Source organism: Ictidomys tridecemlineatus, chromosome 10 (assembly GCF_052094955.1).
Source record: "Ictidomys tridecemlineatus isolate mIctTri1 chromosome 10, mIctTri1.hap1, whole genome shotgun sequence".
Classification (NCBI taxonomy): domain Eukaryota; kingdom Metazoa; phylum Chordata; class Mammalia; order Rodentia; family Sciuridae; genus Ictidomys; species Ictidomys tridecemlineatus.
Window position 1 is genome coordinate 126,146,560 of NC_135486.1, and position 22,362 is coordinate 126,168,921.

The window sequence follows — 22,362 nt, forward strand, 5'->3', positions numbered from 1 at the left end:
GGCAAAACCTCCACTCACTTGTCGCTGTGTCAGTGAGGTCCTGGGCAGCCCGCCGGGATGGGTGACGGTAGGAGGCCAGTCCCCGTGCCTCCCGTCTCTGAATGCTCTGTGGCACTCTGCTTCCCGGCCAGCCTGAGGCCCTCTTCCTCAGAGCTGAAGCCCACCCCGCGTGACTCCAGCCACCCTGCGACTGCCCCGACCTCTGCCCCGGGCAGGGCTTCCTCTCCCAGCCCGCTGTCCGTCATCCCCCGTCCCCGCACATCTGCCCCGCCAGCCCCCACCTGCGGCATCCGCTGGCCTCCGGTGCCCGACTGTGAGTCCCACTATTACAGGCTGCTCGTCCTAGCAGGGGCTCGGGACAGCCACAGGCCTTCCAGCCGCAATAGGGGACGCCGCAGGTTGGGCCACTGGTGGGAGCTGGAGTCCAGGCCTGTGTTCCTCGGCTAGGAGGGGGAGCCAGGTGGCCACACTGCTGCCGCCAAGCAACCGCTGTCCCTCGAAATGGTGGCTTTCCTGCCTCATTCCTCAGGACCTTCAGTGGCCACGTTCGGTGTAAATTTCATACGAAAACAAAGAATTTCCTAAGTCCCAGGTAGGGGATGAAGAGTCTCCTTGGGAGCAGCTCATCAGAGCTGTGCCAGTGTCACCTGATGTCAGGTCGCATGCCTCCCCTCCCCCACGCCCACTCTGCCTGCGCCGCATGACTGTGTGTCCCCCTCACGTTTCCCTCGGCCTCGGAGGCCTCTGCCTGCTCCCCTGTTTCTGGTTTCTAAAATGCATATTCTGATGGCCTCTGCTCAGAGCTCTGGGGCCCAGGACCTGCTGACAAAGTTCAGGTCCCTTGACCCTCACTGTCCGGTTTCCCATTTCTCCTAGTGGCCACCAGTGGCCTGCGAGCTGGGCCAACCAGTCAGTGGACATCCTGTGGCTCGGGGTTGTGCCAGGCTGGGGTGGGTCCCGGGCCTGGCACAGCTTCTTCCCTGGGTCTCCTGGTTAGCAGGAGCAGCTGCTGAGCCTGGTATCTCAGTGCCGAAGGGTCAGGGTGTCCACCCTGCTAGGCCACCCTCCCTGTCGAAAGGGAAGAATGGCACCGAGGAGAGAGCCGGAGAGGGGGAAGCCGGGCGGGTGGAGGCCTTGCGCCAGGCCTGTTCCCAGGCGCCCTGCTGGTCCATTTTTCTTTGTTTTTGCCTAAACCAGTTCCAGTTGGGTTCCATCCCGACCAGATGGGTTCCAGACCCCTTGGCGCCCGCCCGGCCTCGCCATCTATACTTACTGGACCTTTAATTGCTTTTGTGTTTATTTTTCAGTCCTGGGAACACTGCACTTTCCCACAGAGCCGCATCCCAGCCCTTTTTATTCTGAGACAGGATCCTGCTAATTTGCCCAGGCTGGCCCCGGACTCCTGATCCTCCTGCCTCAGCCTCCAGCTGCACCCCTCACCATTTCGATCACCCTGTCCTGGGCTCCGTGGTCTCGACCCATCCGTCATTCCCTCGGCACTCCCTGCCCTGGCCCTGCTTCCCGCCTTCCTCCCTCTGTGGGGCTCTCCTGTGGCTCCCCACCCAGCACTGGGGGCCACAGACATGCGGGGCTCCCACACCACGCGCCCCCTGGTGGCTGGGACCGGCTGCCTCTCTTTCCTCCTGGGGCCTCCTACACTGCCCACGCGGGAATTTGGTTGAACAAATGATTTTTAAAATATATTTTTCTTGTTTATTTATATTACTGAAAAAAACTGAAATCACCGAGAAATGTTATAAAAAGTAAACACCCACAGCCTTCCTGCCGGCCCCGACGTGCCCACAGTTCACCTGGAGCCTTTCCCTTGGGACACGCGCACACGCACACTGTCATGCCCGCAGACACACGCCTAGACAGGTATGCACGTGAGGTCGCTAGCTAAAAGTGAAGAACACTGCATCTCACTTAACATGACGCCTCTCTCCATGGCCTTAAAAATTCTAACTGTTCAGAACAAAAAGCAAAAATCAAAACCAAAAAAAAAAAAAAACAAAAATGGGGGGGAAAAAAAGAAAGATCAACAAAATTACAAAGAAAAGAAAAACTGTCCTAGGTTCCAGGGGTGAACAACACTCCTTCCCTGAAGGCCACTCTCTACCCCATGATGTCAGGCGTCTCACGTCACCGCAGGATGGACACCTCCATCCTCCTGCTGCTTCCTCAGGTCGGGTTCCCAGCGCTGGGCGGGCCGCCCACGGTGGGCCTGAGTGTTGGAGGCGCTCGCTTTTGCTGACCTGCTAAGGCCCACCACGGGCACTGTTCCCTCCCAGCACTGAGCTCGAGGTGCAGATTTAGTCTGTTTTAATTTGCCCGTCTGAGTATTAGTTGTATTTCTGTAAAATACATTTTTAGATGTATGGACCTTTATATATTTGTATGTGGTGCCGAGAATCGAACCCAGTGCCTCACAGGAGCTAGCCACGTGCTCCACCACTCAGTCACAACCAGCCCTGTATTTTTTTAACTCCCCCCACATATTGCCACCAAAAACTTAATATGATTAACATGTTGGCATCACACCTGGAGGTTTTTAGTGGAAGGAATGAGATGTTTTACATAAAGGTTCGTTGGCTTTTAAGTTTCCTCTTATGATTGGTTTGGAGGGGATCCTCCACTTCATGGTCACCTGGTGGACGGATGCTGCGAGACGCCCACCCTCTGCCCTTCTCCTGTCTGAAGTCAGAGACAGGAAGTTGGTGGTGAAAGGAGTCGGCCATCGGCACACACAGGCGGGAGGCCCGGCTCTGCTGACCTGCTGGCCCGAGGGAGAGCAGGTTCTCCTAGGGGTGTGGCCCTGGTCCTTCCCTGGGCACCTGTCCTGGGTGTGTGCTCAGGAAAACCCTCCACTAGCACTGAACTGGCAGCAGTCTGCTTCAGTAAGGACACAAGTCTCCCACTGGGTTTAGGCTGCTATGTACCCAGGGCCTCGCCCACCTCTCCAGAGCCTGCAGGCTGTGGTGGTCCCCGGGCCTGGCCATGATGAAGTCCACATCACAGCTGAGTGCCAGAAGCTCTGGCCACGGCGTGAGCCTCTGCGGCCTCTGGAGGAGGCCAGTGCCACTCTGTGTTCTAGAGGGGCGGGCACCGGGGCCAGGCGTCTTGGCCACCACGCAGGTGCAGCAGTGGGACCAGCTGGGACCCTACAGCTACACTCACCCCCACGCTTTCCACCAGACACACCGCCTGCCCTTTCCTAGACGTGTCCAGCTTCCCAACATGGGCAGCTCCGTGTGGGTGGACAGCCCAGAATGTCCTCCTGGGCTCCTCCCGCCTCCCGCTGCCACAATGGGCCCGGGACATAGCCGCTCATCCCAGGTTCCCGCAGCTGGGCGCCCTCTGCTCGTCCAGAGCCCGGGGCTGGAACCACACCAGGCCCAGGCCCAGGAGCGAGCGAGCGGTCAGCGGACGCCGAGTGGCTCCTGACTACGACCACCAGAAGCTGACGGAGAAGCTCAGGTCCAGGGCCCGCACGTAGTGCCAGTGTTTGGCGGGGATGAAGAGCATCTCTCCAGGGGACAGGGTGCAGGCCAGGAAGGGCGCCTCGGCAAACCGGGGGAACCTCTCCAGGTCGGGATCCTCCACGTCCACCTGAAGAAAGCAAGAGATGTCATTTTGCTGGAGTCTGGGGACCGCAGCAGGGACCGCCACATCACCCCGGTGCCCGTGCGCCCACCTGGCTGGTGTTGTGAAGAAGGTGCGTTTCGTGTGGGTACAAAGCCGCCGAGTCCCGTGGGGAGTAGAGCCGGATGTACTTCCTCCCCATCACCTGGAAGAGGCCCAGGGGCTGCTGGACGGCCTCAAAGCGCTGCAGGCCCCTTGGTCCCTGTCTCCCTGACCCTCCCCGCACTGCTCCCTGGGCCTGCACTGCCCCTCCTGACCCGCACCTGCTTAGGTGCCCAGAGGCCAAGAGCTGTTGTCCTCGGAGCACACGGTGGGTGGCAGCTCGTGGCTGTGGCTCAAGCCTGGCTGCTGCTCACAGCGCGTCACCTTGGCTAGCCCACACAGGCCTCGGGGGTTCTTCTGCGCCCCCGATTTCCAGGTGAGGAAAATGAAGCACTGAGAGATTAAGCCAACAGCCCAAGGTCACAAAGCCGCCTGCCTGGGGATGGCGCTGGTGGCTGCTGGGCAGGCTGTCCACCTCCCCTGGGCAATGCCAACCTTCCCACCCATTCAGCCCGTCAGAGCCAGGGGGCTTCCTGGGCAGCACCGTGTGCCCCTCCCCTCGCAGGACCTCCCAGGACCAGCCCCTGCACCAAGGCCCCAGGTGGAGGCCATCCTCCCTGGAGGGGACCCTCCTCAGGCCTGCAGCTCTCGTCCCTTTCAGGGCCCCTGCATCTCTTTGAGGAGCTGGAGTTTGAAGGTGGACCCTGAGGTCAGCCCCATGCCTGGGCCAGCAGGAGGCAGAGCCACTGGTCTGGTGGCAGCTCCTACCTGCACCAGGAAGTTCTGCTGCGGGTCTTGGTGCAGTGGGGACACGGTTCCTTGGGGACCGAACCAGGCATTGATGGTGATCTCGTCCTCCTCCCCGTCGCCCAGGCAGCAGTAATCAGGGATGCCGATGTCCTGTTTCAGCTCCGGGATCTGCGGGTGTCAGAGCAGAGATGGGGGGTCGAGGAGAGGCCGGCACCTACAGCCGGAAGTGACTGACAGGTGGGCACACGCCACTCCTAGCTAGGGCCATATTTTAAAGGAAAAGAATTTAAAAACAATGAAAAAACAAATATGTAATCAGCAGATAATAGTTGTAGTCTTATTTTCATATCGTTTGCCATGTCTATGGATTTCTTATTTATTTCTTTTTAAAAAACCTGATATTAATGCTTTATACTAAAAACAAAAAACACACAACAGCTTGTCATACTCTAGCATTAAAGTTAAAAAAAAAAAAAAAAAAAAAAAGAAAATAGTTTTAGGAAATCCAGAGAGGATTTCCTAAAATTCACTACTGGTAAACAAATCCCTATTGGCTAGGTGCGGTGGTGCCTTCCTGTAATCTCAGCTATTCAGGAGACTGAGGCAGGAGGATTACAAACTTAAGGCCAGCCTCAGCAACTTGGTGAGACCCTTTCTTAAAATAAAAAGGGCTGGGGATGCAGCTCATTAGTAAAGCACCTCAAACAAACAAAAACCCTATGTTACATTATATAAATTAACGGCTCTAAAGACTGAAACGCCCGAGCCCCTCCCTGCTGGCTGAGGTGGGAGGTCAGGACACAGTGCAGAAGACACGGAGACCTCAGTACATATGTCACACAAATAAATCAAAAGCCAGAAGCAGATGGACACAGACATGACAGAGGGCTTCCGTCTCAGCAAATAAATCCAAGTGAAACTAAGAATGAGTCATCGTTCCTCGTTAATCAAATAAGAAAGATTGAAAGCAGGATAACCCAGCCGTGGCGGGACGTGGTGTCTGGTGTGTGGGCAGGGCGCGGGCACGGAGTGGAAAGAGTGGTAAACCTGTGTGACGGCGACAGGCTCCTGATGAGGGCTAAAGAGCGTCTGCATCTGACCAGTGAGAGTGGCTTGGTGCCCGGCCCCTTGTGGCCAGCGGGACCTGGAGGAGCCCGTGATGGGAGGGCTTCCAGGTGGACGGGGCCACACTGTCAGCGCACCTGCCTGGTGGCCCCAGGACAGGCAGTGCTGAACACGTCCCAGGCAGAGCTGGCTAAGGCCACATGCTGTCCCTGTGGTGCTTCCTCATGAACCCTGTCCCCCCCAGTCCCTGCGCCCTCTGGGACAGCGAGGCGCCCCCAGAAGAGGCCTGGCCTCCAGGGAAACGGGCCTGGGGTGAGCACAGCGCGGTCGGGGTGGACCTCCCAGAGCCCCACAGGACTGTTGCCAGCACATGGGGTCACCTCGCAGGCCCAGGGTCTCAGAGTGAAAAGCCACTCGCTCAGAGGCAACCGCAGCCTGACCAGCCCTCAGCAGGCACTGGGCCAGCTCAGGGCAGGGCCCAAGGGAGAGGCCAGCCGACCCTGGAGGCTCCGACCCCAGACCCTGTGGGAGCTGCTGGTATTTTTCCAGCTTGAGAGGAATGAAGCAGGGCCGGGCCTCGGCCTCTCCAGGGAGCAAGGCGTCACCTGCCACTTCGCCAGCAGCACCTGGGAAGGCGGGAATGGCCCTCTGCAGGGAGCTGGGCCCAGACGCTGCCCTCTGTCCTGTAAGGGCCCATCTCCTGGGGCCAGCGTAGAGACGTGGAGTAGTGGTGTCCCATGCTTTGAGCTAAGACCCAGATTCATGGACTGAGGCCCCCCAGTGCCACAGGGGGGGTCTTGGGCCATTTGCAGGATTCTCAAATGCTTCCAGGAACCTCAGGCTCCCTGTCACATCACACTGCTGCTTCTGACTGGGGTGCCATCAGCCCTGGCCCTGTGGACACTCAGCAGAACTCTGATTGGTTCCTGATGACATCATCAGGATTTCTGAGAGGTGATTGGTTGAACCCATCCTGCAATCGAATCACTGACCAAAGACTCGGAGACCCCTAGAGAACCAAGCAGTTGGAGACAGGCCTGCAGCGGGGGCCAAGCTTAGAAACCAGTCCCTGCGAGGAAACCAGTGAAAGGTCCTGAGGCAGGAACCTGGGGGAGCTGGGCCTGTGCTGCTGGACTGCCAGACACCTCTCGGCTGGCTACTGCTGGCCCTGGGCCCCGCTGCCCCCACGTGGGGGGCATCTGTCACTGGGAAAGTCCTGCCCTCCTCTGGTCTTCAGCAAGTCTGCGCTCAGGGTCTATCTGGCCTGTCAGGGCTGGACCCAGAAGCAGCAGGCCAGGTGCAGGCAGATGGCCACAATCAGACACCTGAGGTGGGGACGGATGAAGGCGGCAACTCGCCCCCTCCTGGTGGGCTCAGGTCCCGTGGCCTTGTGGCCTCGCTGGTCCTTTGGGATGTGTTCCTCGGCTCTGGCCTCACCTAGACTTGTGACAGTGTCCCACCCCCGGGGACTGCCAGTGGCTTCCCTCTCCCCTTGCTGCAAGCTGGAATCCTTCCTCACTGGGGGTCCTGGGACTCAGGCCTGCGGCCTCACTGCCTCCTGCTGGCCCTGGTGAGGAGGGGCAAGTGGGCAGCAGTGAGCCAGCAGGCTTCTCTGGGGGGAGGGGAGAGGGTGAAGGACAGGAGCGCAGCCTCACTCACCTGGTCAAAGAGCTGGTGCTGCGCGAGGTACCCGATGTCACTCGCCTGGACAGACATGGAGGAAGAGAAAGCGCTGTTAGCAAGAGCCTGGGGGCTTCTTCCAGAGGCTGCCACTGCTTCTAGAAGGCTCCTCCCCGCCCCACGAGGCTCCGCCCCGCCTGAGCGCCTGGTCCCCAGGGCGGCTGCTGGTGGGTAAATGGAGGCAACCATGTATATAACGATTTTTGTTTTTCTGTTTAAAAAATCATTTAAAAAACGGATAAATACACATAATTTCCTATTTTAATCTCTTTAAGGCCCAGGGTCCTGGTGTTCAGCACACCCCATGGCTGCACAGCCATGGCCACCACCCGTCTCTGAACCTCCTCCACCCTGCCAGGTAGAACCGCATCCAGGGAACACTGGAGGAGTTACTTTGACTTTTTTTTTTTTTTTTTTTGGTTCCGGGATAGAATTCAGGGGCACTAGACCACACACGGGCCCCATCCCCAGCCCTACTGTGTGTTTTAGAGTCAGGGTCTCGCTGAGTTGCCTAGTGCCTCATTAAATTGCTGAGGCTGGCTTTGAACTCATGATCCTCCTGCCTCAGCCTCCTGACCTTGACGTTTCCTTTTCACAAGTTTTTTGGTCTGCTGATGAGAAGCTGGGGCCCCCAAGTGAATCTCTCCCAGGTCAATACGCAGGCAACTGCTCCTGCTCTTAAAGACTCCACGATGTTTTATAAACAGGATTTGAGGTCATGAATTTGGGGACATCCAGGGTGTTTTGCTACAGCATTTCGACTAACAGCCCCAAACACTGTGCTTATGTTTATGGGACACGCGCTTCCAAAACTACCGTTAGTCACACGTGCGTGTATTTAATTTTTCACACTTCTGCCAGGTTCTTTCCCCGAGTTAGACCCTTCCTGCTCCTGTTGCCCTCCAGTCGGCCCACGCTGGGGGCCATCACACTGTGACAATTTTGCCAATGAGCTGGAGATGAGGGCTTCACAGCCTGGGCCCCAGGGCTCGGGGTTCTGCTCAGATGCCAGGCTCTTCAGGGGTCCCACGGCAGGGGAGGGACGGGACTCAGGGCACCTCTCACCCCGCTGCAGGCAGGGCGGAGGCAGGGAGCTGGCAGCTGAGGCCAGGCAGTGCCACAGCAGGGAGGCCCCTCTCCAGGAGGCCCAGGGAGCCTCGTCCTTCCGTCCTTCCACCCTCTGCTGCATCTGTCCTCTCCACAACAAGCCAGACCCAGGCTGAGCACACACAGCAGCCCTGACGCCATCTCCATCCTGGACAGCGGGTCAGGAGGACACCGGGTCAGTGCTGGCCACGCACTGTGCTCTAATCCCCACGGGGACACGGGCATCGCCACCCGCAGCCCTGCGTCACCCACCACACTAAAGCCGAGCTTCCCAAAGTCGGGCCCTGAGGACAGGTGAGGCCCAGGACACCGCCAAGGCCCAGGCCAGCGAGGGACAGCCTGTCTAACCCTGCGCTGCTGCTGCCTCTGCCCTGGGCCTAGCCACGGCCTTCCCGGCCAGGCTGACCCTGAAACATTGATGGCCACGGTGTCACGGGACTATTCTAGATGCTCCCTCCCAGGCCTCAGGGATAGCAGGAGGCGGGCTGCCAAGGCGGCCGAGCCCCCGAGTGCCCACGGATGAGGCTGGGGCCCCGGTTGAGGAGATGGGGCAGGAAGGGCACCGAGGAGGGGCGCTGGGGTCCCCCAGGAGTTCACAGTGAGCAGCGGAGATGGACAGCGGGGATGGGGACGGGCGGCCACAGGTCTGCAGGCTTCTCTGAGACGATCCATTATCCAGTCTGCTCGGAGGCAGAGGCTGGGCCCCTCCGTGCAGCCAGAGGCCCACAGGCCACAGCTGTCCCCTCACTCTAAGGGTCTCGGCCCTGATCTCAGCCACAATGAGGCCACAGTCACACTCTCTGCCACCCATGGGCCTCACTGCCACGAATCTCTAGTGGGAACTGGGGACAGCTGGCTGGGAAAGCTGACTGGTCCCTGTGCGAAGCGTCACCTGTGGGATTCACTGCGGGAGCCTCAACTCCCCTCCTAGTGCACGGACGGGGATGGAAGTGACAACCCACGGGAATTGGCATGTGAACGAGGAAGGGACCCGGCCCAGAGCCCAACAGTGGGCGGAGGGCGAACCCGACGTGGCTCACACGATGGGACTCCCAGCCGCTCACAGGGACCACGGCTGGGAACGGCACGGCCCGAGGGCCTTGAGGCGTGAAGGAGAGGGACAGAGGCCACCCCAGCGGCCACGCGCTGTGCCATCCCTTGGTGTGAAGTGCAGAGAATGGAGCGTGCACAGGGACAGGAGCTGACTGGAGGTCACAGGGGTCGGGGAAGGGAGACGGGAAAGGACACCGAAGTGCAGGGGTGTCCCCAGGGCGGGAGACTTCTGGAAGGGGACTGGGGGGTGGGGGTGGGCACCATCACGCACGTCCTCAAAACCCCCAGGACGAGGCGGCCTGCAAAGAGGAGCCTGGTGCAGCCATCCGCCTGCCCACCCGCCCACTGTGGCCAGCCGCCCCACAGCCCAGGGACGCCCCCCCCCCCACCGCACCCCAGGGAGAGCCGTGCACACCTCGCTCGCGACGTGCTTGCTGATGAAGTCCCCCACGGTCATGAGCCTCTGGGACCATTCCTCATCTGTGTACCGGGAGCCGACCTCCACGGGCACCGTCCGGCAGCCAGCCACCTCCTGGATGTACTCCAAACTGTCAGACACACAGGCATCGTCCTCGTCAGGGTCGCTACCGCCCGCTGGGCATGGAGAAGAGCGAGCTTCACCTGTGGTTTCCTTTAGTTCCCACGAAACCTCATGAGGCAGAGACTACTCAGGCACAGAGAGGCGAGGTTAATTGCCCAAGGTCACACAGCCAATGCACAGAGCCGGGTCTGCTGGGCTGCTCCGCTCCCCTGTGGGCTGTGGTCCCTCTGAATCTCCCTCTGCTCATCTTGTCACTGAGCTAACAAATGGTGGGCAGTATGAGGTGGTGGTGGGGGTGAGGTGCCCAGCTCTAAACTCTGGTGGCCTGAGATGGAGTCCGGGCCTCACCAGCAACAGACCAGGGGACCTTTGGCAAGTTGCCCAGCCTCTCTGAGTCCCTGTGCCCGTGCAAGGTGGAGGTGACAACAGTGCCTGACCCACAGGGAATGAGTCGAGGCTAAACACACCACATGCCTGACACAGGGACAGAGGGACTGCACGCGGGAGGCCTGCTGTGGGACGGCTCCGGCAGCCCAGCGCCCCTCGCCAGCCTCAGTGTCCCCCAGGACTCCCCCAATGCCCACTGTGCTGACTGGACCTCAAAGCTCAGGGCACTGGAGGCCTGGTCCCCCGGACGCCGTGGTGACTGGGCCCTGAGGGCTACGACCTCATCAGTGGGTGATTCCCCGGGGGATCTGCAGCGTAATGGGCTGCTGGGGGTGGTGGAGGCCAGGAGGGGGCGGTCGGAGGAAGCGGTCAACTGGGGGCGTGATTTGTATTTTGTCCCCAGCCCCCTGCTGGCTCGCTCTGCTTCCTGCTCCACCATGTGCCCCTGCACGATGTCCTGCCTCCCCACAGGCCCAGAAACAACAGAGACAAGTGACCACGGACTGGAATCATAAAAAATTTTTTTTTTCTGGGCTGGGGATGTGGCTCAAGCGGTAGCGCGCTCGCCTGGCATGCGTGCGGCCCGGGTTCGATCCTCAGCACCACATACCAACAAAGATGTTGTGTCCGCCGAGAACTAAAAAATAAATATTAAAAATTCTCTCTCTCTCTCTCCCCCTCTCCTTTCTCTTTAAAAAAAAAAAAATTTTTTTCTCCTTTAGGTTGATTTTCTCGGCTATTTGGTCACAGTGACAGAAAGCTGCCCCAATCTACTTCCCTTGAGCTACATAGTTGGACTGTGCACCACAGGGGATTGGTTCCAGGTCCCCTGCAGATGCCAAAAATCCAGTGATGCTCAAGTTCCTTATTTAAAAAACAAAAACAGTGTAATCCCAGCGGTTTGGGAGGCTGAGGCAGGAGGATGGAAAGTTTAAAGCCTCAGCAAAAGGGAGAGTGAGACCTGTCTCTAAATAAAATATAAAATAGGGCTTGGGGGTGTGGCTCAGTGGTCAAGTGCCCCTGAGTTCAATCCCTGGCCCCCAAAAAACAAAAACAATAACCCAGCATAGACCTGCCCCCGTAGGTCACTTCCTCACTACTCAAGACCCGGCATGCGCTGTAAAACCTGTCGGTAGTTGTCCCGCTGCCTGGCTTGGGGAACAGTGACAAGAAAATAAGTCTGTGTGTGCTCAGCACAGAGGCGACACGGTAGCTCTGCGTCCAGTCCTGACCCGTGGTTGGTGGACACTGAGGAGTGGCACCCGCGGCCATGAGGGCCCACTGCGCCACCTCATTCCCAGGGTAGGCCCAGCCAGGGCGCGGGGTCACTGCCCAGCGCCTGAGTCTGGGTAGTGGCTGCCTCTGGGCTCTTCTGGGCTGGGCCCCGGGGCCCTGAGGAGGCTGCGGGCCTCCTGGGCCCTGCGGGAGGGCAGAGTGGGCCTATCTGGAGACCGCCACCTGGACCTTGAGGAACTCGGCTCAGGGCAGAGCGAGCTGTCGCAGGGCCATGGCCTGGCCTCGGGCAGCCCCTCGGGCCTCCTGTCATCACCCCGGGGCTGCTAGTGAGTGCCTGTGGGGACTCTGGTGACGTGTGGGTGGCTGGAGGAGTGACTCAGGGAGGCCTGGGGACACTGGTGGGAGGGAGGGAGTCCCCGTGGTGCCGCGGTGACCACCCACCTCCACTTCTTCATGCAGGGCCAGTGGTCAGCCACGCCTTCCAGGACCACGGGCCTCTCGGGAACCAAGAACTGCTCCCGGAAGTGCTGCAGGGACGGGCGGCGCAGCCGGGGCACTGCGGTCTCGGGCTCCAGCTCTGGAGTGGGGACGCGGTGGCGCCTGGCTCTCTGCTCAAAGTCAGAACACAAGGCTCCAGCTCAGGCGGCGGCCAGGGACCCACACGGTGGCAGCGGCTGAGGTGGCCTCGGTGACACCACAGCCACACAGCCCTGATCGCTGCTGCTGCTGTGGTCACCAGGAGACCCAGCGCCACCGTCCCCCACATCTCAGGACAAACGTCTGTGGACTCGCAGGCTGTGCTGCCTGCGTGGACGCCACCTCAACCACAGTGTCCCCGTCCTCACAGCCACCCCTGGGAACCGCATGGTGACAGCATGATGAAGAGTCCCCTGTCACCAGCACCGGTCACTAGCATGTGGCCACGCAGCTTTCCTTGGCCTCTCCCACCTGGGGACCTGACAGGAGTGCTGGGTCCCTGGGCCTCTGTCCACATGTGCTGGGCAAGGTCACAGTGCCCAGACCCGGGACCAGCCGGGGCACACTCGGCTCCCGGCTCCTTCCGCCACACACCGCCCGCCCCAGGACGACCTTGGGCAAGGCCACCTCCACGTTCTCGTGGGACAATGGTGGGCTGGGGGCTGCACCCGGGGTCAAGGGGACGGACACTGGTTCCTGATCTGTGCGCCTGTCCTGCTGTCTCGAGGCCAGGTGCCATGCCCGGCCCTTGGCCCCTGGAACCCTCAAGGACATTGAGACCTGCGTGGCCTCGCGGCTGAGGAAGAGCCCGCGGCTGCCTGGCTGCTGTGCCGGCCGCGTCTCTCTCCTCTTTAACCAGAGGTGGAGGCGACCCCTTCCTGGCGCGTGGTTCCACGGCTCTGGTCCTGCTGTCAGAAGCGTCCCCTGCCTGGGGTCCCGCAGGCTCCCACGCCCTGCTGACCTAACTTGGCAGGTGACAGGGACGGCCCCTCTCTCTTCCCAGTGGGATCTCCTTTTCGTTGGGCTGTGTGACAAGGACATCCATTCACTTACCTGGCGTAAACCCTGCTCACGTGGGGAGTGTCCAGGCCACAGGGCCAGCCACGAGGCCACTGCTGGTGCCTGACAAGCTGGCCTTCCCTTCAGGACCCTAACTGCCCCTTCACAACCAGGAGGGGACGCAGGCTGAGAGCGGAGCCGTCCTGGCTCACCCAAGGTGGCCCGGGGTCTGGGACGGGCTGGGCTCTGACGCCTGCTGCGTGAACTCAACCGCCTGGGCCTGGGGGACCTCGCCCAGCCCCCCTCGGCCCCCTCAGCTGCTTCTCCGACCACAGGGTCCCCACCCCGTCTCCACGGGGCGCTGCTCTCGCAGAAATGGGAAAAAGAGGGTTTTTGACAAAACAAACCCGGGGGCTCGTTCCCATCAGCCGAGAGACTACTGTCAGGGCGCCCAGGACCCGTGGGGGCCTCACCCAGGGGCAGAAGGGGACAAGGAGAGCGGGGCAGGCGGACGTCCCTGTACCTTGGCTCCGGGCGGCTCCGGGCCGGGGCGGGCGGGCCTCTTTCCAGAGCCGAGGTGCGCCTGGAGGACCGTGCCAGCCCTAAGGAGGGCGTCCCCCAGGATGGCCGCCCCCATCAGCAGGCCCATGTCGCACACCCGCAGGGCCTCAGTGACCGCGGTGGCCTCGCGGGGCGCCCGGCACAGGCACAGGGCCTTCAGGAGGCAGCCGAAGGCGTAGACCCGCCGCCAGTCCTTGTGCACGTCCCGCCAGGGCCCCGTGTTGAGCCTCTCCCAGGCGACGTCCAGGAGCGCCTCGCTGTCCTGCAGGCACTCGGCCAGCCGGTCCCCGTAGAAGTGCTCGGTGGCCTGCCGCAGCAGCAGCACCACGCTCCTGTCCACCGCGTCCCCGAGCTCCAGCCTCAGCTCCTCCCGGGTGCCCGGCAGCAGAGCCCTGAGGGCTTCCCAGAGCGCGCCAGCTGGCGCCCCGGGGCCTCCGTGACTCTGGGTGCCTTCTGTCATCTGGGCCATCCAGCGGGGTCAGATCAGCGCCTGACAGGGACACACAAGCGTTAGGGACCAGGAGGGGCCTGGCCGCAGCCCACAGGGGCCCTCTTCAGAGCAGCCTTCTCTGCAGCCATGGCCCTGCAGCCCCCGTCCAGGTCTGCGATTTCCAGGGCCTAGTACACAGTCAGCACTGCATAAGTGCACGCTCAGGGAGGGCGGGTGCAGCGGAGCCTGGATCCCCAGCAACCCCCAAATCCCCACCCACCTCAGGCCCACCTCCACGACCCCTGTGAGGCCTGCAGGGCCCTCCAGGTCCCTGGTCCCCACTGCCCTTGCGCTTACTTACACCCCACCACCGCCAGGCCTTGAACCCCCCGGGTGCTAGCACAAGACCCCCCCCCCCCGGGACTGCAGTCCTCCCTCAGTTCATGTGCGTGATTGGCACGTGTCCACCTCCCAGAGGTCCCTGCTGGCAGCGTGGTCCCTGCGTGTCGATGCTCAGGTGGTGGACCTTTAACACACTGGGCTCCGTGGGAGGTGACAAGGTCACTGGGGACTCCCATTGCAAGGTGGGCCCGTCACCACCGGGCAGGCTGTTAAGTGAGGTCCCTTGCGTTTGGCCCCCTGCACCTGCTTCCCCTCCACTTGTCCACCATGCTGTGATGCAGCCAGGGACCCTCACCAGATGCTGGCATCATATTGTTTGGACAGTCACTAGCATCGTGAGCCAGATGAAAACTTTTTTCTTCATACATTCCCTGGTGTCAGGTATTCTGTTACAGCAACACAAAACAGAACAAGACGCATCCCTCATCTCATTTGAGCTAAGTGACAGGGGCCATGATGTTCTTTGCAGAGAGTGTTTTAGGCTAGGGGTGCCACGCACTGTTGCTGCTCCTCTGCACAGCAGCATATAAATGGCCATACACCATTTATGAACCGATAGGCATCACTGTGTTCCAATAAAACTTTATTTGCAAAAGCAGATGGTGGGCTAGAGTTGGCTTGCCAACCCCTCCTGTATGCTGCAAAGTTCTTCATCTTCTTCAGGCACAGAGTTAGGCTGTGTCTCCCAGGCTCACTTGCAATTAGTTGTCACCTGCTGTGTGCTGGTGACTGTGAATGCAAGGATGTGCCGCTCCCAGGCCTGGCCCAGAAACAGGTCCCACAGGATCCCACACACTTTACCTGTCCTCTGGCTGCAAGTGAAGTTCCCTGAGAGAGCCACAGGATGGCAGGAAATTGGCACTTTAAGAAAAGAAGCCTGGGAAGGCCACCCAGCCAGGAACAGACAGGCTGGAATGGTTCATGAGCAAAAAATTAACTTGTTTAGGCACAAAGGTGCTGGTGATGCTTGTTACAACAGCAACCCTGCCCTGATACAGGCTTATTATTTCTGAAAATGGCCCCCTGCAGATGTCCACACCCACCTCCCTAGAACCCACGATGGCCCGTAGGTGATTAAGAATAATGACCTGGAGATGGGGCAACTGTTCTGGGTTATTTGGATGAGGCCATCCTAATACCTGAGGCCTTAAGGAATGATTTCTTTAACTGTGATTTTGGAAACATGCTCAGGGTCTCTACAGGGGTACCTAGCAGCACTGGCTGTGGACACAGGAAGAGGCCACTCCCCACAGGAACGTGAGCAACTTTCAGATGCTGGGAAAATCAAAGAAATGGATTGTCCCCTGGGGCCTGCAGAAAGGAGGTCCTGCTGGGTCCTTGATCTTAGCCCAGTGAGACCCACGGCACACTTCTAACCCACAGGTGTGACAGGTGATGAACCTGTGCTGTTGGCAGCACCAGGCTTGTGGTGATCTGCCCAGCAGTCGTGGAGTACGACTTGTTTTAACCAGCAGGACTGGGTGAAGCTGGGGGCACCACTTCCGTGATGAGTTCCATGAGACTGAGGGGCACCCTGTCAGCAGACCGTCTGCCCACCAGCTTGCACACGTTGATGACACAAGAGGCCACGTTGCAGGGGCCTTGGTGGCCACAACTGGGGGAACCTATGGTCAACAGTGAGGCGCTGAGGCCTCTGCCCAGCAGCCCTGCAGGAACGGCACAGCCTGGGAGCTGGACCCCTGCCCAGTTGAGCCTTTGGGTGGGAACTGGCCTTGACTGACACATGACTGTAGCTCTGCCAGTGCTCCCTGTGCAGAGGACCTCCTGACCATGCCACACTCCCGACCCACACACACTGAGGTCCCGATGGTTGCTGTTTCAGGCCACACAGTTATGACTTGCTGCGCAGCGACAGAGTTGGTCCAGATTTCGGGGACACCTGGTCTTCGTGTTCTGTCGCGGTGACTGAACACACGGTGGGACATTTAGAACTAGGGGTGCATTTAGCTCCTGGCTCGGGCAGTTAGAAGGTCCAGGAGCAGGGCCCAGCACCTGCAGAGGGCTGTCCTGCCGCTGGGGACTTCCTCCACATTGGAGAAGGGCAAGGCCACCAGCCACAGCCAACTGGCTTTTGTAGCAAACCCGCCCTGGAGGTGACTGCCCGCTCCCTCCCTGACCCGTTCACCCCAGGGTCCATGAGTAGGTCACTCTGTGCACGAGTGCAGAGCTTTTGTGCGCCAGCCTCCATGAGAGGTCCTCCCCTCCACACCGCGTCTCCAACACGTGGACTTTCAGAGACATTTTTTCCCCCTGTGGTGCTGGGGACAGAACCCAGGGCTTTGTGCACCCGGGGAGCGCTTGCCCACGGCGCTGCTGCACCCAGCCCAGCCACATCCCTCTGCAGCAGCCTGGGCCTCTGCAGTAGCCCGGGCCTCGGGCCTCGTGGGCCACTCACAGAAGCTCGGGAAGGCGTGGCCCCCTTCAGCTCACACGGGGAGCAAGGACAGTGAGGGCGCTGCAGAGGTCCCAGAAGGTGCCCCCCCCTCCTCAGCTCGCTCCCCAGCCCCAGCTCAGGAGCAGCCCCCGCGGGAAGGGTTCTGAGCGCAGCAGACGCCCTCCTTCAGCCTCACCGTGACCCCTCACCGTGACCCCAGCTGGTGACACACACAAGGCCAGGGACTCGGAGCAGTCGCTGAAGCCCTGGGGAGAATGATCGTCCCCACGTCCCAGATCAGCTGAGGCGGAGGAGGACCACGGGGGCCGCAGAGACTCCACACAGGTGGCACGTCCCCTGGACCCGCGACCTGGCGGATGAGGAAACCGAGTCGTGGAATCTGAGGCGCAGGGGTCAGCTGCACAGGGGCACCCCGCTCCTCACCGCAAGGCCTCCGTGCTCTGCAGTCCCTCCTCCTGTCCCAGTCCCAGGGGGCGTCAGGTTGCTCCGAGCCCTTCCCTGGGGTCTAGCTCCCCGTGCTGCGGGAGATGGAGAGGCCGTGCTCACGTCCCCACCCGTCACCTTGCCGAGGGAACTGAAGCCAGCAAGAAGCGACCTGGCGCAGCGCGGCCAGCAGTGCGTGGAACCCGTCGGCACAGCCCACAGCCCTGGGGTGACACCCGCAGAGCGGCAGAGACGGCCCACAGCAGCCCTCGGCCTCAGAGGGGTGTCAGCGTCGGGCACCTGCATCAGGGCCTGTCGCCGTCCTGGGCTCGCAGTGGACGGGCCTCCAGCTGGCGTGGCTGGATGGGGGCCTTGGGGAGCGCCGCTGGCCTGGCCAAGCCGCCAGGATGGGTCTTACTGCCAGGCCCCTGGGAACTTCCCGGGGTCTGGTGCTGGCCCCATTCAGCTTTCTTGGGGAGAGTCACACCCAAACCTCTAATGTGGTGTCCCCTGGCAGGACAAGGGGACCCACCAGCTGGCCTCCCCAGGCCTCCTGGCTCACGGCCTGAGCGCCTCACACAAGTCTCACCTTGGGCCCAGGAGCCCAGAGGCCTCACCCCCAGCCTCTCCTAGACGTCTGTGAGAAGGTCCCCAGGAGACCCCGCCTCACTACAAAATCGGCCCCCACTGGGGACGCCCCGGCAGCTCTGTGAGCTGCTCTGCAGAGCCACCGTGAATGGTCTCCAGAGGGTTTCCCATGGGCTAGGACTAGTCCCCTGGATGCAGACTAGGGGCTTTATATACTGGTGTCACGGTGGCTTTCTGAAATGGCCCCTTACAGGGTCACATGGGCCTTACAAAGCCAGCTTCCCAGGGGCCCGTGTCTTCTCACTGGTCCTCCCCAGGTGTCCTGTGCTCCTCTGCCTCTGGGAGGACCTTGCAGACCACATGAACTGCCCTCTGGGACAGGCGTCCCGAGCTGGCCATACAGGTCTCCTCTGGACCAAATAAGACAGTCTTTCTCTTGTAAATGTGGAGACGCATAGGGGGTGTCTGCCAGCGGTAGGCCCTGTTGGGCATTAGCCCAGAGCTCCAGGCCAGGTGAGTCGGTTTTCAAAATGGCTTTCAGAGCACCCCTGTGGCTACCTGGAATGGTCTCCCAACAGGCCTCACGGCTGACGGAACCCTTGACCCCCAGCCAGGGCTGTATGGTGGCAGCACGAGGAGACAGTCACAGTCAAGTGGCACGGTGGACCTGCCAGTCTGCTTCCAGGGTCTTCCCACAACCTCTCATGCTGCCATATCAAGAGGTGCCACAGCCTGGTCGGTGGAATTCCTCCAAAGTGGCCTTGTGACCTGTTTTTAAAACTAGCCTCCTTATAGATTGAGGCTTGAGGACAAAATCGGATTTTGTCTTCACTTTACAAATCACTCTTTCATGGTTGCTTTATAATCAAACACCTGAAATGTTCCATTTGATTTTATCTATTGAATCTCCAGTCAGCTTAACGAATGGCCTTACAAGGAGCGTGACGGGCAAGGTGGCACACATCTGTGATCCCCGCAGCTTGGGAGGCCTCATGAGGCAAGAGGATCGCAAGTTCAAAGCCAGCCTCGGCAAAAGTGAGATGCTAAGCAACTCAGTGAGACCCTGTCTCTAGATAAAATACAAAATAAGACTGGGGGTGTGGCTCAGTGGCTGAGTGCCCCTGAGTTCAATCCCTGGTACCACCCCCAAAAAAGGAGGAGCCTTAGACTATAGGTTCAACACTTTCTTGTTGGCTCTGAGAGTCTCCCAGAGGAGCCAGCCCCATGTGGGCTGCAAGAAGCAGGCTCTGCACAGGCAGCTGCTTGGACTGGCCCCACAGGGCAGGGCAGGGCAGTCCAGGCTCAGTGGAGCTGCCGTTCTGAACGGTCTTTTGTGCAGGCTTCAGAAACAAACTCTGAGCAGTCTCCATGTGTGGATCTGGTAAAAAGATTTCCTGATGGTTGAAGCCGTTTTCCAGAAGGCACCAGCCTGAGTAGCCTGGTGAGCTGGCCTCATGGATCGGCTTCCTGGATCTTCTCAGTGAGATCCTTTTAGAAAAGGTCATAGTCACCCAACAGCCCTCCCCAGGAGGGAGACGGGTGTAAGATGTGGAAGTCGTTTTAGAATGGCAGTGCGGCTGGTTCCCAGAGCTTCCCATCAAAGGGTTTACTGTGAGTTGCATAAAGAGCCAGGTGCACACTAACTATACGACTTATCATCTAAACCAGGATGTTATTAATTTAAGTGTCTGGAAAAGGAAAGAGCTGCGGTTACTCCAGGCAAAATGATACCTCCATCACCCAAGAATGTAACCTACGAAAAAGCATCAGTGGTCCCATGTCCTCGCTTAACAAGTGGTCTCCCAGAACTCAACAGGTATTGGCCTTGAATACCTCGAGTTTTGTTTTTTTTTTTTTTGCGGGGGGGGGGGGCAGTGGTGGTGTCTGTTACAGAGATAACCTGAGTGGTCCTGTGTCCTGGCTTTGCACACTGGCCTGCAGGTACCACGTGTAATGGGGAAAGGTCAGGTACAGGCTGCATCAACAATTTTTCTCAATAGACTTAATAATTCAGCCCCTAAAAGGCCTTAAATAGAGGCTTGTTGGCGTCCAAACCTTTTTGTTAAGAGGGTCAGATAAAGAAGGTGGGAGCTGGCCTGAGTGGTTTTACTGGGCTTTATAAACAGTGGGGCTTTGTATTAAAACAAGGAGCCAAGGGCAGGTCTCGGCTTCCTAAATCCGCCATCCAGAGTTCACGGTGCTGCTGGAACTCAGTCAAAGCAAGTTCCGGTTGATTATAAGGCACAGCCTTCTAGGAAACCACTGGGGCCATTATTTTTAAAACCCCACTGCTCTGGAGCACCCGCCCCCCGCCCCAGCAGCCTTGAAGCAGGCTGGTGAGACGGCCTGGGTGGGGCTGCGGGGAGAAGCCCACCAAGGTTCCGGAGGTCTCAAGCCGGCCTTATGCAATAGCCAGCACCACTAGGCCACGAGGAAGCCTCCCAAGGGGGACTTCCAGATCTCGCAGCCTCGGCCTGGCTTTCCAGGGGCCGGTCGGCTTGGTAACGTCTTCAGTTCCAGGCCGCATGGCACAGGCAGCGCTCGGCGACACCCTGCAGGGAGGCCTGCACTGCGGGGCACCTCCGGCTCTCTAAGGGCCACGCAGACGTCTCGGGTGTGCAACGTCGTCGTCCTGGCCCTAACACCTGCCGTGACCTTGCTACCTGACACTCGAGGGCAGGGGCCTCCCTTGGCTGGGTCTTGAGTGGACAGGGCGACACGATGCTGAATTAACCCATCAAGTGACCAACTGTTGTCTTTCCTCCCGGGGCTGCGGGCGGGCTCCACAGCAACCGTCCGCCTCCTGCTCCCCAGCGCCTTCCCGCGGCTGCACTGCTCGTGGCTAGTACTCGGGGCCGAGCGCAGGGTCTTCAGTGGGCCTGTCTCCACGCGGACAACCACCGCCCAGCACCGCGAAGACCCGTTTCTATAGACGCTAACAAACAGCCGCGCAGGCGCACTGGCGTTCCACCCAGGCAACCCACATCGCTTCAAGAACAGCGCAGGCGCACAACAATGCAGTCGCGAGGCCGGTCTGGCGCATGCGCAATTAGACTGCCACGGGACGCACACTGCGCACGCCTAGGTTTTTTCCCCAATCCTCCCGCAGCACAGGACAGCGGGATGAGCAAGCTAAACTGCGTTCTCAGAACGCACGCGCTGCGTCCAGAGGCTTCGCGTGCGTAATGCCGTACCTCTACCCCCTTCGGTTCCTTATCTGGACGCCTGCGCAGTCTTTCCCAACCCCATTTCTTAGAAGCCGGAGGTTCCGGCGCTTCCCAATGGCTCAAACTCACCTCTCTCGCATGTGAACGATGTCTTGTCCTTCTTGGTCCGGACACTGCGGCCCTCTCCCGGTGGTCAGGCCGGCACACGGACTATCGATCGCTCACTGCTCCTCTGATCACGACCGACTGCCTAGGAGAGCGCCGAGCGATGGATGCGGCGGCCCCGCCCCCCCTACGGAAGGCGGGAGGGCGACTTCGGGCCTGAGGTGCGGCGTCGTACCGCCAGGTTCACGCCCTCCGTTTACTCTGACTCCCGCAACGAGGAGTATTCTCCATTTTATAGAAAAGTAAACAGGCTGGGTGAAATAAAGAGGCCACAGCGCCAGAATTTGAACCCTCAGTGGGGCTGCGTCCGCGGCGGTTCCGCGGGAAGGACCCGGCAGATGGCCAGGGACCTGAGCCCCGCTCGGCCTCGGGCGCGCTCCCTGTGAGCAGAGGCGGCTCGGAGCGCGGTCCGCAGGGGGGACCCGTGCCGGCTGCCCACCCGAGAGGTGGGTTAGCGGGCCTCAACTAGCAACGGGGAGCCGAGGCTCCAGGCCAGCGCAGCCGCCACCGCCGCAGGACACCTGGGAAGTGTCCAGGTCAGCCGGGGCGGTGGCGCACACCCGGCGTCCAGGGGCTTCGGAGGCGGAGGCAGCCAGCCTCGGAAATTAGGGAGACCTTGTCCGAGAACCCGCTGGGAGGTGGTCGGGTGGTGTGTGTGTGTCTATTTACACACAGAGAGCTGCTGTCCTCAGGGCTCCCGGAAGCGCGTCCCCGTAACCTGTCAGGCTCAGTGGGAGCCGGGGACGGATTCCAGGGTCATGCAGCCAGAGTCCCCGGGGGATGACCCCACCATTGAGCGGACAAACAGGGCAGGCAAAGAGGAAGTGCTCTGCGCCACCTGCGAGCCAGAGGAGACTCGCTGAAAGCACAGCGTTGTTCCTGGTAGGATTTTGGTGATGACCCGGGAAGCCCCGCTCTGGGCTCACCTTCCTGCGTCTAGGGCAGACACAGACCATCCCGGTCACCACACTTCGGGTTTTAGTTGGCTTTGTTACTGTGAGCAGAAGACCTGGCAAGAGCGATGCAGAGGAGGGAAAGTTCATCTTTGGCTCATGGGTGTTCAGAGGTTCAGTCCACTGTTGACTGACTGCATGGCCCTGGCCCAAGGGGAGGCAGATCACGGCAGAAAGGTGTGATGGTGGGAAGCTCAGGACGTGACAGCCAGAAAGCAGAGCGAGCTCAGCTTGCCAGGAATTAAATATAAATTTATACCCCAGTGACCTGCCTCCTC

General features: G+C 60.0%; 1 protein-coding gene across 2 annotated transcripts; it reads right to left on the bottom strand.

The window, feature by feature from the left end:
* Window positions 1–1,699: 1,699 nt before the first annotated feature.
* Window positions 1,700–21,932, bottom strand: Kdm8 (lysine demethylase 8). 2 transcript variants are annotated; one of them, XR_005730299.2, is made up of 9 exons: window positions 21,096–21,932; window positions 13,503–14,030; window positions 11,945–12,111; window positions 9,755–9,887; window positions 7,159–7,203; window positions 4,453–4,602; window positions 3,906–4,077; window positions 3,695–3,787; window positions 3,593–3,609 (listed from the first exon to the last, which is right to left on the bottom strand). XR_005730299.2 is itself a non-coding variant. In XM_005323771.5 (8 exons), the coding sequence occupies exons 2-8, from the start codon at window positions 14,007–14,009 to the stop codon at window positions 3,445–3,447; spliced, it is 1,260 nt and encodes a 419-aa protein (XP_005323828.2). In that variant the 5' UTR covers window positions 14,010–14,030; window positions 21,096–21,901; the 3' UTR covers window positions 1,700–3,444. The 2 variants fall into 2 exon arrangements, 1 of the variants encoding a protein (XP_005323828.2); XM_005323771.5 differs by lacking the exon at window positions 3,906–4,077 and having other exon boundaries at window positions 1,700–3,609; window positions 21,096–21,901.
* Window positions 21,933–22,362: the final 430 nt, after the last annotated feature.